This window comes from Macadamia integrifolia, unplaced genomic scaffold, assembly GCF_013358625.1.
Source record: "Macadamia integrifolia cultivar HAES 741 unplaced genomic scaffold, SCU_Mint_v3 scaffold1080, whole genome shotgun sequence".
Classification (NCBI taxonomy): domain Eukaryota; kingdom Viridiplantae; phylum Streptophyta; class Magnoliopsida; order Proteales; family Proteaceae; genus Macadamia; species Macadamia integrifolia.
Genome location: NW_024868078.1, coordinates 30734 through 47386, shown reverse-complemented (window position 1 = coordinate 47386; position 16653 = coordinate 30734). Strand labels below are relative to the sequence as shown.

Below are 16653 nucleotides of genomic sequence, written 5' to 3'. Positions count from 1 at the left end.
AGTTTCCTATTTTAATTACTTTCTGATTGTAAGCTGAACTCACTCCTTTATAAGGAGTTGCTGTAATCAAATTGAGAAGTTAATAAAGATTGAGGTTTATGAAAATTGAGTGTTTACTCATGCTGAGTGAGATACCCAAAACCTGTGGGGTTAGATGTACATTCACTAATTCTTCTCTACCCTTTTCAACCCTCCATCAATTTTCTTTCTTTTCATTCTATTCGTTTCCTGTGAGAGAGTGTTTAAGTGATCAAAGCAAGTTTGTTGAAGCCTAGAAGCACCATCAAAAGATTAGGTTGCTGTTCTGCAGAACTCGAAAAAGTTTCCTAATTCATGTCAAACAGCCTATCTCTCAATTCAAGCATTGGAATTGTCTCATATTTTGAGGGTTTATTGACTCATATAGGACCTTCATGTACTCCAAGTTTCAGTTCCATCTTAGCCACGGTTTGTGAGTTCTGGAATTTCTCCCTATTCATCCAGATTTCGAGATCCTGCCTAGGATTTGGATCACTTGTGATTCTAGTTCGACATTATGGTGGTTTTCTTACTGGCAGATTGTTTGGAGGCTTTTTTTGGGCCCATAGGGCTGTTTCCTTTATTCTCCACTAAATAAAAATGATGTTTGGAGAAGGAAACATTGAAGGAAGGAGTGGATTCTGACTTTTCAATGCTGTCCACCCCCGGGCCCGCTGAAATGCTTTTCATTTGATGGTACTTTACTTATTTTTTGTGGTACACTAGCAATCTGAATCGATATCTCAATACATTATCTAATCAAGAATTGTAAACATTCTGCTTATAGTGCTGCCTTAGAATCTTTCAAAGTGATGTTTGTTCTTATTTGACTTGTCTTATGTTTTACTTTCTATTTCTGCATGTCAGTCCTTGGGGAGAAGGTCCTTATAAAGATGCTGCCCAGAAGACTGCATTGGATGGTTTATCACTTGATGGATTTCTGTCATTGGTGTGTACGTCCACTATTTCTTTCTCTTGTGTTTATAAAGTAGCATAGTACCTCAAGTCTTTCTTATGCGTTTCAATTTAAATTTATCTTCTTATCATGTTTTTGCCCATTGTTTTCGGTGTTCTAAAATTTCTAGTTTGATTAACAAATTTTGATTTTAGGGCTTGCACATTTGGCACTTGTTTGTTCAGTCATCTTGTAGTTTACAAATTATTTGGATCTTATGCTGCTGCTTTCTATTGGCCTTTTGTTCGGTGCCATTGTTCCCCATATAGGTTTTGGTTTTTATTTACCATTTGTTTGAATTACCTTCAATTTTCTCATTTCATGCTTTTTATGTATAATGTTTCTGAAAATTGCTTGTGCCAGTTGGTACTCACAACACTGCTCGACAACTTTATTCTATGCATATCCATTAGTATTGATCTTATTGTCATGTTTACTCCTTTTTTCAGGTGTTAACATTTCTAACTTGGCTTACTGCTAAAATATTTGTTGGTTCAGTTGTATAATTGTTATAGAATATTATGATAGTTATACTGTTGCTATGTACTCCCCCCCCCCCACTTTTGTCTGGGGCTTTTTCCTCCTTATCCTTCTCATCATGTAACTTTGGCCTTCATACAATTATCATTCGTCAAAACTTCTTAGCTTGCTGTTCTAGCTATGATATGTATGTAATGTCTGGAAATGTCGGCTGCAGTGGTCCCTCATGACACTGCTAGACCCTGCCCGTTGTCTGGCAAATTTGATATACATTGGCTATGCTGGTGATCCGGCTTCGGCAATCCGTGTGACCAGAAAAAGACGAATAGACCGCAAGAAGCAACAATCAGAAAGAAATGTGTTCCAGTGCTTTGTCTTTGGACCTAAAAGTGCTGGAAAGTCCGCATTATTGAATTCATTTATTGGAAGGTGCATACTTTAACTAATTGGTTTGATTTAATTTCAGATCTGATCTATTTTAGTCCTTTCAACTAAAAATTCGCCTTAGTTTACCTGTTTATGCCAGTACAATCTATCATCCCTGCTTTAGTTGAGTCATGATTCTCATCTTTTATACCAAATGCAGGCCCTTCTCTGAAATTTATAGTTCAACTAGAAATGAGTGCTTTGCAGTTAATGTTGTTGATACTCTAGGGGTGAGTACTATTACAAGAATCAGTTTGCATACACTTCTTATAACTTGGCAGAAGAACTCTCTCTCTTATATTCATGATTCTTTACATCTTCTGTATTTAAAATAATAACATTATCCGTTCCTTTGGATTTGTTCTTGCCAATTTCTCTTATGTGGCAAAACTTGTTCTTGCCTTTGAAGGGATCTAAGAAGACAGTTGTTTTGCGAGAGATACCAGAAGACGGAGTTAAAAATCTGCTGTCTAATAAAGAGTCTTTGGCAGCCTGTGACATAGCAGTTTTTGTTCATGACAGGTGATTATAATGCTGTTATGTTTATTAGGTTTACCTTCTGTCTTAATGTACAAAAGATGGTTTTAATATTTTCTTTTTCTTATTGCCCCCAATCTAATGTTGTTCTCAGAAGTCAAATTTTGTTGGGGCTGTTATTTGGAGCCTTTTGATCCTAGTCATTAGAATAATTTGCATTCAAGCTGGTTCTTAACCATGTAACGTTGTTTTTTTTTTCCACCCTTAGTCTGAGTGCTGCGTCAGATGCTTAGGGCAGGGTGCTCATAATTATATATGTTCTGTAGTCAAGAATTTTTAAGTGGTATAAATTAGTACATAGGGATTTGTGAACATTTCTTATTTCAGCAGAAGATGTAATCCAGTGTTAATCTCGAACCAATAAAATCTAGTGGGAGATGAACTTACGATAGGATTCCAAGTAAGGAATGAAACCAGATTTCTAAAGAATTGTAATAACGAAGAATCAAGGGTTCAGATTCAGCCAAAATTCTGGTCAAAGGCTCAAATTAATATCAGAATCAGGCTTGATCCAATGGTCAGATTCTTAGGATTTGAAGATTCCTACGTGGAGGAGGAATTCCCAAATCTGAATATCAATGGAAGTTTCAAATAAACCATATTGGAGATTGATTTCAGTGCCAAATAACAAGCCTAGTGACAGTCAGAAATATGAGATCAGACTTACAGAACAGACTTGACGATCGATAAACTTAAATCAGACAGTAGGAGAACAGGAAATCAATTTCAAGTTTGAAAATTTAAACTGTAAAAAGGTTTGAAACAGAAATAATTGATTAGTATGGTTAGATTTGCCTAGGCACAAGGATCTAAATCTCGATTTCGAAGGCCGGTTTTGGTCAGGCCTGAAACCGAGACAACTCGGAGATTTTGGTCACAGTTTTGACCGAGATTTAGTTCCATCCCTAGGCATCCAGGCACCTTGGTCGGCTGGGCAGGTGCTTTGGTCGTCTTGTTGGTGTTGCCTTGCGTCTAGGCCCCCTCCAACGCCTTGGGTTGCCTATATGCCGTGACAACTATGGAAGTTTCAGAAAATTCCTTGTTCGAGTATGATTTTAAGAATCTTTTTGGAAAGATAGGATTTTTTTGCTAAAAACATAATCATAACTAGAAATTTATATGAGGGAGAAGAGAATTGCAGAAACTAATCTTGTAATCAATGGAGAACGAGAAGAGAAGAGGAGAAGAGAAGAGAAGAGAAGAGAAGAGAAGAAATCAGGTCTGGGATGCCAATTCTGTATTCCAAGCGCAACAGCTCCAGAATTCTTAAAACATTCATTCTTTACTCTAATTATCTCCAATTGAGGGGGTGTATTACATATGGGCAAGGGAATTCTGTCCGCCATAAGCCCAGACACAGCTGGGCGTGAAAATACCCAGCGTGTGGGGCAGCTGGGTCGTCTCACACCCAGCTATGTCTGGGCGTGGGGAATGCTGGACGGACTGGGAAAAATGAACTCTCCCTGGTCGCGTGGCCCCTACGCCCAGACACAGAGGAAGGCAAAATGACGCCCCAACCTGTGAAACCCAAAAAGCCCATGCCATGTTGATGCATATATGCTTCCCCCTCAGCATGGCATGGCGGCCATGCTACTAAGGAGAGTTCTTTTCCCCTACATATATAAAGACCTTTTAAAGTTCCTAAATCGACTCATAAAAGGACTCCTAACCACTTTAATACTCTAAACAAAGTAAATAGACTGAAAATAGAATTCTATCTAACTATTGAGTATCGTAATCTAACCCACTTAACTATTAATCCTGTGTACTAACTTCATCCCCAGTTTATGGGCTTATAAAAGAGGTACATTATATTAATAAATTCAAAAATAGCAAGCTTTTAAGGTTTGTAGAGCCAAACCCGTGGGCCAAAATAAATTATTCTGAAGCCCAGTTGGCTCGATTGGACACCCTTAACTGCATCAAGATGCGAAAACATTACTGTTGAATTTTCTAGCTAAGCCAACTTTTGTTCTGCTCAGCCAAGGGTTGTGAATCTTTTGTCTTGTCCAAGCTCCCACTTGTTGTGCCAAGAATATAGTGAGGCTGGATTGGCTTGGGAAGTTCTAGAAGTGAATCTTGGACAGTTTTCACATAAAATTAGAAACCTTAGGGTATATTTGTGCAACTCTTAGCTCCTTGCTTCTGGCCCAGAATTAGGAGCTGGCCTAAAGGGCAGTATGTTTGGGTGGTAGCTCGTTGACCTTGGATTTCGGAGCAACGGGGTCAAGAAGTCAGAATTGAGGAGTTGGGGCCCTTTGAGTTTCTCTGGTTTCTTGTATTCCCTCATCCCCTCCAAACAAAGGCCCATAATTTGAGAATCTTGGCAGGAAGCTTTTTGTGCCCCCAAATGAGAATCTCAATTTTATTGCTTCTCCAATCTCCACATATGGATTGTCAAAATTTGAGAAGTAGGAACATAACCAAACATGCACTTTGATTACTGTCAATCGATCATATTGGAATCTTCTGTTGGTGCAAAAATCTGTGTGCTGTTTCTTTCTCTTACCTTGTGTTTGGTTGGTCAGCTTTTTATCTGGGCTCTTGTTTGTGTTTATATTCTCTTTGGCTTATATGTGCTAGTTAGTCTGGTTTATTTTTTTCAGAAGTTCATTGGTGTAGATTTAAAATGTGCTTTCATGTGTCATTATTTTCATTTTAGATATATATGCTTATGTGAAGTAAAAATTTTGTTTTGTCTCTATTATTCCACTTCTTGGCAAAGAGTATTTTGACACCACCTTAGTTTGATTCCCATGAGTTCTAACAAAAAAAATTATTGCGTTTTCAGTTCTGATGAAAGTTCATGGAAGAGGGCAACGGAATTGCTCGTGGAAGTTGCTAGTCATGGAGAGGCTAGTGGCTTTGAGGTGCCTTGCCTCATTGTTGCTGCCAAGGATGATCTTGATCCATATCCAATGGCCATACAAGATTCTACAAGGGTAATTGTTTTGCCCATGTTTGTTACTTGAGAAGTTCTATCACAAGGCTTCTCTTCATTACATGACTCCTTATTTGCATTAAACAAGAATGGCCAAGGTTCTTGCAAGCTGTCAATCCCGGGAGATTCATGGTTTTTTTACTTGTGTAAATAGGGCGTTCCCACAATGGTTAAGTTGCACTATTGCAACATGTTGGTCCCAGGTTCAAAACTTGGAAACAACCTCTTCTGCGAAGCAGGGAGTAAGGCTGCGTACACTTGCCCCTCCCAGACCCTGCAGTTGCAGGAGCCTTGGGCATTGGGTTGCTCATTTTAAATAGGGCATACCCAATGCACAAGGCTCCCGCCTCTATGGGCTCTGGGGAGGTTTATAATTTATGCAGCCTTACGCCCGATTTGTGGAGAGGCTTTTTCCCGATTTGAACCCGCGATCACTAGGTCACAATGGAGCAACTGTACCAACTCAACCCACGGCCAGTAGGCTTCTTTACCTGTGTATTTTTATTAATATTCCTCAGATTCCAGTAAATTTGGCAGTCATAACAGTGCCTGCACTTTAAATTCAAATGCCTTTGACTTTCTATACTGGTAAATAGTTCTCTAACGTGATTGATGTCATGTCCCAGTTTTTAGGATGTTACAATTTCCCAGATTACAGTTGTGGTGCAAATTATTTTAGCTACTACATGTGACATTTTAATTTTTTTTGTCTATGTTTTACCTGTATGATGGTGTACCTTCACTTTCTCCCAAGTACAGTTACATATCTTCTTTGTATTTATAATGTATGCTTATCATACCTATGGTAATTTTCTTCATACTAAATGTGTTTCTGTAGGTTAGTCAGGATATGGGAATTGAGGCTCCTATTCCTGTGAGCATGAAACTAGGAGATTATAATAGTATATTCCGAAGGATAATCACTGCAGCACAGCACCCTCATTTGAGCATTCCTGAGACGGAAGCCGGAAGAAACCGCAAGCATTACCATCGACTTGTTAATCGTTCTCTTATGTTTGTTTCAGGTATGTTTGTTGGTTTTTTATATTTCAGAGAAAATGTTATTGGTTCATTAGGTTCTTGAAGGTTGAAAAATCTAATGAGATTTGAAAGAAACTCAAAAAAAAAAAAAAAATGGAATAAGAGAGATTTGAAAGAAAGTTGAAAAGATATGGTTTTGGAAAAGAACTGTTGTCTATTTCTATTGTTATTAATTCTGAAAGCTTTGCAAGGTTTGAATAGTTTTTCCACTCCAAGGGATTTGTTCATCCATACCAAAGGAATAGGTATTTCCAAACAATGCTTTTACAAATGTCGTTTACTTGTTATCCCAATTCTATTAGAAGTCAGCCCACTTTTAGTTGGCTTGCATACTTCTCGTTCCTTAGCCCGACGTTGCAATTATTGTTTTAATTCCCACTTTGTCCCTTTCGCTGTAAGATGTTTGTTTTTTACTGCTGCACTGTAAAAGGATGGAATATATTTTGTCAGGAGTTAAGTCTGTTTGCATTTCCTTTTCATTAAAATGAAAAGGGTAAAGACTGGGCACTCTGCTGTTGTACCATATACTAGCATCTTTTGTGTTTCTCTCTCGTCCCCCTTGAATTCACCCCTGCCCTTTTGTGTGATGCCTCCATCCATTGCCCCCATTGGTGCCACCCACTAGCTTGCCAACACATGGATGGTGTGCTTATCCCTCTCCCAAATGGAAATATCACGCTACCAATTTTTGTTTATTGCATTGCAAGTGAGTTTCTAACCATTATTGGTTGTGTGCTTTCTAACCCTTTTGGTTTTCTTTATATAATTTCTGTTTCACCATATACAGTTGGGGCGGCAGTTGCTCTTGTTGGATTGGCTGCATACCGTGTTTATGCTTCAAGGAAGAATAATTCCAGTTAAAAGGATCGAGGTTACCTGTCAAAGAGCTTCTGGGTTTGTGCCATCTCAACCAGTAGTCATCTTGCTAGCATTTGTTTTTAGATCACTTCTCTCCATTTAGTTGGGAGTGTTCTCGAAATGATAATTATGTACAGCGCCTATGCAATTTTCTTTGGTGCAGGCCTCTTTTTTTTTTCTTTTTCTTTTTCTTCTATTGTAGCGATTTTAATTTGAAATTTTCATTTCCTTGGCATGCACTTATTTCTATCTTGGAAATTTGTTGAAGTCTTCCATGCATCCTGTAAAATAGGCCACCGTGGAAGTGGTTTTTTGGGAACCATAATTTATGTTTATGTCAGAATGCTCAGAGTGGGTCTTAGTTCTCTTCACTTCCCTCTCAGGTTGGCCAGGATCAGCATCCAATCCAGAAATCCTGATCTGTAAAACCTTAACCTTGTTTTTGTATTACTTGTGCATTTGTTTCATAGAAAAAAAATGGCTCGGAAGTAAATAGAAAAAAGGAGCATTCTGGATTGACACTAAAATAATGTGATTTGATAAACATAAAATGCAATAGAAAGAAAAACAGGAACAGGTTACCTATTCCTAACGGTCAAAAGCAAGCTCTTGATGAATCAAATCTTCCAAAAGGATTTGAACCTATACCTATTCCTAGTAGTCAAAGCGAGCCCTTTAATGATTCAAATATCCAAAGCTTTGAATCTAGTTTTTGTGGTTTATGAATCTACAATCGGTTGTTCCAGAGTCTGTTCTTTATATATATATATATATATATGGGAGAGGGATAGGTATGCCGCCAATAACAAGTATGCTAGTGGATAGCACCAATAGGAACACATGATGGAATATCATTCAGGAAGGATATGGGGGTCATTTTAGAAAAAGGGAAGAGAGAGAGATAGACACAATGGGTGTTAGCATACTTGATATCGGCGGCATACCCAACATTTTTCCTATGTATATGAGAAAAAAAAAAAAAAAAAGGAATGCTAGCGGGTTATAAAGGTATTAGGAATGTTAGTGAATGTAGGCCGTTAGGTTGAAACATAAGTAATCTTGACCATTAGATGATCGTTGTCTAACATAACTTGCTTACCATTGGTGTTCTATAATCTCTCTTCTTCTACTTCTCTGCATTATCTCCATCTCCGTCTCTGGCTCCCACTCTCCCTTCGTCAGCGGTGGTAAAACCTCCATCATTCAATAGATTTGAGGATTTGATCTACACGTGTTCTACGAAAGGTTCTATAACATTACCAAATAGTGATTGTTGTATCCCTCTTTTGAAAAGGATTTTTGCTTTAAACCATTGATGGGGGGCGGACACCGCAGAAGAAGAAGAAGAAGGCGATGTTGAAGTAGAGGACGTTGATTGTCTAGGCGGTTGTAGCATCGCACTTCAGCTATGACTGTGGCGCCAACACCCGAGTCAATCTTGAGAACCCACTTGATCATATTTTATTTGGGTTTTCTGAAAGAAAAAAAAAACTGCAACTAAATCTCGTTTCTTTTTCAAAAATCTTACTCTAAGACGAAGATTTCAATTCCAAATTAAAATTGAAGCCCCAACCTCCAAGAAAAGGATATTAGTTTAAATTCCCACTTGTTTTTTCATGGGTTTTCGCGTTGGCATCTCTCCAAACAACCTAGGCCGTTCTAAAAACAGGAAACCCAGGTGATGATAATTGGGCTATGGTTTGGTGATGGTAGAGAGGTGAATTAGTGTTACGTTACCTGCGTGTTGAGCAAGGGAGTTTCAACGACCTTCACCATGAGTAGTAATGTAATTGATGAGTATGTCTTCTTGATCAGTCCATGGACCTCGCCTAAGGTCCATCTCTTCATCACTTTGAGTAGTTGCAGAGCTGCAAGTTTTACCATTAACGTCCATTATCTGAAAGACTTAAACAAATCCACTAGGGGTGTACGAAGACAAGAAGGCGATGCTGAAGCAGGGGACGTTGACCATCCAGGCGGCGACAACGCCGCACTCCGGCCATGACCGGTAGCAAAAATGCCTAAGGTAGGATTGCTCTATCTCTAGCAGCGGCAAATCACAGTTGCAGGGGTGGGAAGAGAGAAAGAGGGGGAGAGAAAACGTATAGCAGCGGTGGAGTGAGAGTTTGGATATGTTACCTCCATCCAACGGTTGTATTTTGGATGAACAAATCTTATGGCTAATGTCTCGCTAGCATTCCTAATTCCATTGTATCCCTCTAACATTTCTATACCTCACAAAAGAAAGGAAAGCTAGCGGGTTACAAAGGTATTAGGAATGCTAGCGAATGTAGGCCGTTAGATTGAAACATAAGTAATATATATTTTTTAACTTATGTTAGCTCCCTATATATATTTTTTTACTTATGCTAGCTCCCGCTATATGCTTTGAACATTCAAGTACAGGAACGCTAGCTATAGGCTTAACACAAACAAGTCTTGTTCTTATTTGGCTCTTCACGAGACCTTGTTGGTATGGCTACCATAAGACAACCGATGCGAAGTCACTCCCCAAAGCTTGAGGATTGATCTTCGACTCCGTCCCTAGAACTTGAAGCTAGCTCTTTTTTTGTGTACAAACACAAGCCTAGGGGAACCATGGAAGGAAACAAGGAAGAGTAGTACAACTAGCCATAAAGGAAAGTAGGCGCGTAATGATTTTCACCATGGGCGGTGGGCGGGGTCGGTTGAGGGTAGATCAACCTAAAACACAAAAGCACATGGTTCTTGATTCCTTTTGAGCCCTTTCCAACCACGTGCGATAGCAATCCTTACCCAGCAAGCAAACTGATGTGCTACCGCTCAATGGCTTTCGCGCTAGCCGTTGCTTAGTGGAATAGATTCGTTACAAGAAAAGCGGCCCTTGATATTGAAGGATGGGACCTTTTCTCGAAAAACTCCGGATCCCGTTAGCATTTTTGGGGGGGTTTAGAGAACTATCATTGTTTGAACGGCATTGTTGTCCCATCCGATAAAGAAGAAAGGGTCCCCCCTCCAATGTTGAGTGGAAAATTTATTAGTATAGTACTAGTGCCACACGAATGTGAACTCTTGACTGGAATAATGTTCGGAAAAAAAAAAAAGGTTGGCTCCTCACCCTATCGGCGGATGAGCGGCCTCCTCACCAACCTTTCCTCATTCACTTCATTGAGCCGCAGAATGAAAGATCTCTCCCCGAAAGAACTAAAAGATTCCACCTCTGGAAAGCGCCTACACCTAATGGCTTAAGCCGCTATTCCCATTTCCTCATTGACCCATCATGCAAAAGGTACGCCGTTAGAGTGAGTGCGCTCGTCGGCTCTAAGCTCTAAGCTCCGCTCCTTCGACTGATTGTTCGCATCGGATATCAGGTTCTCTATTGCACTCCCTAAATAGGGTTCTTTTCACCTTTCCCTCACGGTACTTGTACGCTATCGGTCATTGAGGAATACTTAGGGTTAGAGGGTTATCCCCCTTTCTTGACTCTCCTTTCCAAAGCTGCGCAAGGCGGCCCCCCAAGAATAAAGCCCCACCCCTCTTTCTTTCCCCCCTTTAATGAAAGACCCTCGCCCCGCTCCCTATTCATTTGTGGGTCGGGACCCTAGGGCTTTTTGTTTCCAGAGGTGATTTCGAGAATCAACCAACCGACAAATCCGTAGCCCAGGTGACTCACAACCTCCCTCTCACGGACCATCAGAAGAAGTAAATAAAATACAGGCCAGCAAGAGGCAAGGTGCTGATGTCGAGCGGAATTGAGAGTAAGAATTTGATCACTGGTGCGAAAGCTACTTCTTGACCGGAGATTTCGTTTGGCAGAGCGAAAAGAAGCGCTATTTGAGGTGAAATCCTTATTGATTCGAGGCTCTTCGGTTGGTGCAATTTCATGGGCCCGAAATCATCTATCCATTCCTACAGAGCAGGGGTGCTTGACCCGTTGATTACAGGTGGTGTATCGAAGCATACATCCTAAGTTGGGGCATCCTGAGCCAATGCCAAAAGTATTTGATGGTCAAAACCCTAGACCCTCAAGCTACTAATCCGACCTGGTCCCGTCCCATACATTAAGGGAAACCCTGTTTTTGAGCTGACGCTTGAGTTGGACAGGTAGCTCTAAAGGTTATGACCACACTGCCTCAATCACCTCCTTGAAAGGGTCTCATCGCCCTGGAAGGGTTTGGAGGCCGAAGATGGCTGAGAAAGAAAATAGCTTTTCAATATGTGGAAATACACTTCGGAATGGAACCTATTTTGTTTGAATGAACTTTTGGACTTCTTTCAATCGGGGAACCTATCTTGCACCTTCGGAATAGACTGGATGCGGTAGATCCTCCGAACCTCCCTTTTCTCGCAGCCCAACACGACTTTGACTTAATTGTCTCTTTGAACTCCTTCCGCCTTCTTGGTTCTTCTAGGTATGACCTTAGTACATATGCTATGTATTTGCTTCGCCGATTGAGAATAAGATATGAGATAACAAATCTTAAGGGAGTGGGAGACTTGCTGACTTGCTGCCCAAAAGAGTGCTTTGAGGGCCTATATAGATTCAATAGAGAGGGTTTCTTCCTAAGCCAGCTCAAGCAAGAGTCCGGCTATATCCTTATAAGAGCGAAGAAGCAGCTTTCTATCCTCATTCAAATAGACATCATCTATCTTAGTAGAAAGGAAAGAATCCTAAAGCTCGAATCTAATCCACAAGAGAGCCCCGGTTTATCCACCTTTTCTCTTTTGATTTGTCGGCGGCGATCGATGGGTTTCCGCTGCCATTTCAAGAGATGGTGGTCAAGAGCTTGTTCGGTCGCGAAGTATCTTTAGCTTGGGTCTTTAGTGGGCTTGGTAAGCTAGCCTTTGCCAGCCCGATGGACTTGTGAAATGGACAGAAGTTCCATAATCGAGATCTGGGCAGGTAAAGGTTGTACTAGACATGAGTTCTATGCCATCTTCACCCCAACCCCTACTTACTGTACTGCATAATAAGCTACTCCACAAAGAAGAAAAGGTTTTGTTTTGAAGGGCCGGCTCTCGACCACAAAATGAAGGCTTTTCAGTGTTGCTTCCTTAGGCCGAGGATGATGCCGCTACACTTCACTTACTCCAACCAAGAATCTGAAGGAAGAGCAAAAAAAGGTGAAAAATCTAGAGAAAAAGCACTAACAGAGACTGCTGAAAATAAGCTATAAGGACCAGCCGACGCTCATCAGGTTGCATACGATAAGGTAACCAAGAAAACGATGTTGGATTCATGGATCACATACTTCCGAACAAAAGTCACAGGAGATCCACTTTTCCCTCGGATAGCTTTCTATGTCACCTGGCTTAGCAAGTTCATCTTCCCTTTTAGCCCCCTACCTAACAGGGAGAGACTTCGCTCAACATTTAATCCGGCCATTCGTGATGCCCATGGCGAACAAATTTACCTGGCCACAGCAGTCACGGCAGCTATCGTTCCTGATAGTCGCTCTTCTCTTAGCCTCTCTATAGCCTTCTCTCTATGCCCCCTTTTCTTTAAGCAGAAGGCCTCTGAAAAAGATCATGTACTAGTTCACCTCTAACAATTATAGAAAAAAGGCCTTTTATTTTTACATGTGTGTAAGTATGCATGATTGCGGATCGGCTATGAAACGAAGATTCCCCCTTTTCCATTGAAGTTAACCCTCATCTTCCTTCCCCACCCATAGCTCCGGGTTCGAGTAGTGGTCCGACAAGTTGATACGAACCATGTGAAACCTATTTCAGTGCAATGGAATTGGTGTTCAGTGTACTCCGTCTCAATAAAATGTTGAGAGATTGGTTTATGGATTCACTTTCTTAGTCAATTAGTAAAGCACTAATTCTGTTCTTTGATCGGAGGTCTCATAGATCTTGAGAAGGCGATTCCATATGAAAGAGGACCGTAAGTAACTCAGTGCTCCATATTGGGGAAATGAAAGCAGAATTAGTTCAGATCCCTCCCACATGTTCAATCTTTAGCAGTTTCCCCAGAGATATTTATCATTGGGGGTTAACTAACGAAAGAAAGTTGGAACTGGTTCCCCACCCAGGAAGAAAACCACATTTCCTTGTTGTTAATCCATTTAGGCACCTTTTCATCCGTGGATTTCACTCAATCAGAAACACGCTTCGAGTAGACGTACACAACTCAATATTCATAAATGACTGGAATCTTGGTTGGAATTCAGTGGGTGGACTCGTTTCGAGCCTCTCACGAACAAACTGAGCCCACTCCAGGTCCTGCCCAGGAAGATTTAGATAAAAGTCTATATATATTTTTTATTTTATTTTATTTTTTTTTCACTTGAGAGTCTTCTCACATGAAGGTGGTGGCTATTGTACTCTTGGTTGTGCTTCAAACCATCCACAAAAACTAATGTTCAGATGCAATTCTGAATTGGATATTGACATGGTCAGTTGCATCTCCACTATAGCTACTGTTGCATTTACACTTCTTTATCTGTTAATGAATTTGTGCTGTTGAGTGATGGTATTATTCTTGGTCATCTTCCCTTGAATAGTCATTCTTGTTTTCTTCATGTTGTAATAAGGTAAGATCAATTAACCACTAATTCTTCTATTCCAGTGCAAGTCTGTTTTACTCTGTTCTGAACAATATTCGCACAACTACTGTTTGATCTTTGTCGTGTGAGAGCTAACCGCTATGCTACTGTTCTATAAGCCTGAATCAATTTGGCATAAATACATACAACCACCTGGGCACTCTTGAATGCACATCAAGATGCTAATCGATTTTCAGCTTCCTTACGAGAGAATACAAGTGTTAATCAACATCAATCCACTGTGAAAGTCTTACCCTAGTTGGTAAGCCTCCACTGAGAAATCTTTGTAAAAACAAAAAAAACAGAAAACAAAAAACAAAATGGGAGTGTTCTGTGGGGAAGCATAGGCTCTCCCAACGCCCTTTGTCTCTCTCTCTCTCTCTCCTAGAGAGCAGATGTGTCATTCATAAGGGAGTAGATAATGCCCCGTAGAGAAAAAAAAAATTTATTTAAAGGAAAAAACACAAAGCAAAGAAAAACTACATTAAGGTTTTATACATACACTAAGGGAAGTTCTTCCCGGGGTAGCTATTGAGAATAGCTGATGCATGACCGGGAAACTATTTATATTTTTACAATAAAAAGTTGTTTCTCTTGATTAGTTTTTGATTTCCAAAAAAGTGGCAAGGTGAAGTGGTGGCCAAGTTCCTCCATCTGGTCTTAAAAGAAGCTTTAGTAGATTCTGTTATGAGAACCAAACTTCTTTCAACTTCCATCCTTTATCAGTCGCCATTTTCAAACCTACTAGGATTCCTTTTGCTTTGACTTCTTTCTGAGTAGCTGTAGAAGAATTAGTGTTGATGACCCTTAGCTTACCTTCAAGAAGTATTCCGTATGCCCATCCTGAAGTTGAGTTCAAAACATTAGTAGCACCAGCACAAATCAAAACTGGGTATGACCAAAAAGGGTTATGACATCCTGTATTCAGGCTGGCTGGAGTCCCACTATTAGTAAAAACATGTTCTCACTTTTTACCGTTTAAAACACATTTTTCCATGTGCTTTCCAAAGATACGGGATAAAACTACAAACGACAAGCATTCCCATTGTAAACACGTTTAAACACGTTCCCCTTTTTTGGTTTTTTTAAGACTCAACTTGTTGAACATAATATTTATTTAATTGATTATATCTCTCTCCTGAACTCTGATTGACCTGATTCTTTCGCCGACTTGAAGCTAACTCAATGTCCTATATTTCTCATGATATCATCTTCAACTCAATATCAATATATGAATTCTAAAATTGAGATACAAACTGAGGCATTTGCTGAAAAATGTTTCTAAAGTGATGACTCCCAACATAAACTGAACGTACATTACTCCAAAAGTGTGTGTTGAGTATGTTGACAACAATGAACAACATCGTAGCCAAGCCACATTGCTCAATAAGAGTTGGACATGTGTGATGTATGAATTTAGAATTGGTGTTGGATGATATTCAATTATATGTCATAAAACTTATAATGAGACATGAGATAAATATATGCATTAGTGTTGGATACTGTAGTTCTTTTGAACATTAGATGCATGTGGTCATATAATAATTTCTTAATTTATATGAGTATACTACCTTTTTTTGTCTCGTTTGTTTGAAATCTACACATTTAAAATTGTACCGTCCATTTTTCGTTTTTTGCCGTTCTCTGTTTTTTCTATCATTTATTTGAGCATATTGTTCGAAAATTTTTACTCTTTAAAACCCGTATCGTCCATTTATGTTTTTTTTTCATTCCCGTTTTTGCTAACTATGGGCTTGACCATTTATAGTAAATAAATTCAAATCATTAAAACATTTGGGATATAAATTAAGTTGAGCAATCCATTTATTAATATTTGTTACTACTAGGGGGGTTGGGGTTAATACTAAAGGCAATTATTTTATTTCTATGTTTCTATATAAAGTATAAAGTGATAGAAAAAATGTTAAATATCCACACTAGCTGTGAGTGAGGAAACATCCTATTATTGAGGAATAAATTAACCACTTGTTCAAATGTGGAGAAGTTTAAGTTTTGAAAACACGGTCTTAATAGTCCAGCTACCCAAATATGTGATGAACAATCACACAAAACCCAAACAAAATATTATAGATATATTTTTTCATTCTGAAATGAATGAACCCATTTTATATCATTCCCTTGGTTGGTGCCAAAATCTCTGATTCTAGAAGTATGTCAGATGCATCATTTATGTTCAAAATAGGATGTAGGATATAATTTTCGACCCCACCAACAATATGATTGGATGGGCAGTTTGTTTTCTCTCTAAAGGAAAGTGTTCCCAATTAATGACAGATTACTTGTTGACAGGAAATATGATTGAAGGATGCGCAAGGGCTCTACTACTTGGGGCGCAACATGCATTGCAGTGGAAGTGGGAGGTGAAGGAAGTTTGGAGCAATTCGGTGGTGGCCCTTCTTAACATTATCTTTTGACCTAACCACTACCTCATGGCCTTTGAGCATAGCCCCTCTCCCCCCCCTCCCCCCTCCCCCTTTTTTGGATGTGTACAAAGCTATGCAGAACCTTGTTTTTTGTCTCAGGCCTACTAATGAGGTAATTGTTTTTTTTTTTTACCAATCTAGTTCATACGACAATGGCTAACAAAAACTCGATGTATATCTATAACCCAGAACACTATCTTTGCTACTCCATTTTAATTTAGTTTTTTTTTTTCCTCTGATATAAAAGAAAAAAAAAAGGATATAGGATTAATAATGTCAATGAGATCCAAAATCAATCTTTCGAAAATTATTTTTACCATGAGACAATATGATTGATTATCTTGGTTGAGAGAAGTAGCCTCTTTCAACCATATGAACCACCATATTTTTTAGTCTAGTCCTTTTTCTTTTATGTAATTTTGA

General features: G+C 39.4%; 1 protein-coding gene across 2 annotated transcripts in view; it reads left to right on the top strand.

Moving 5' to 3' along the window:
* The window catches only part of LOC122062642 (mitochondrial Rho GTPase 1), a 31270-nt gene extending 23665 nt beyond the window's left edge, over positions 1–7605 (top strand). For both annotated transcript variants that reach the window (XM_042626290.1, XM_042626291.1), the window contains exons 9-15: positions 886–967; positions 1671–1882; positions 2040–2109; positions 2289–2401; positions 5208–5358; positions 6196–6382; positions 7186–7605. In XM_042626290.1, the coding sequence (XP_042482224.1) occupies positions 886–967; positions 1671–1882; positions 2040–2109; positions 2289–2401; positions 5208–5358; positions 6196–6382; positions 7186–7259 (889 nt within the window). In that variant the 3' untranslated portion in view covers positions 7260–7605. The remainder of the gene's footprint in view (positions 1–885; positions 968–1670; positions 1883–2039; positions 2110–2288; positions 2402–5207; positions 5359–6195; positions 6383–7185) is intronic.
* Positions 7606–16653: the final 9048 nt, after the last annotated feature.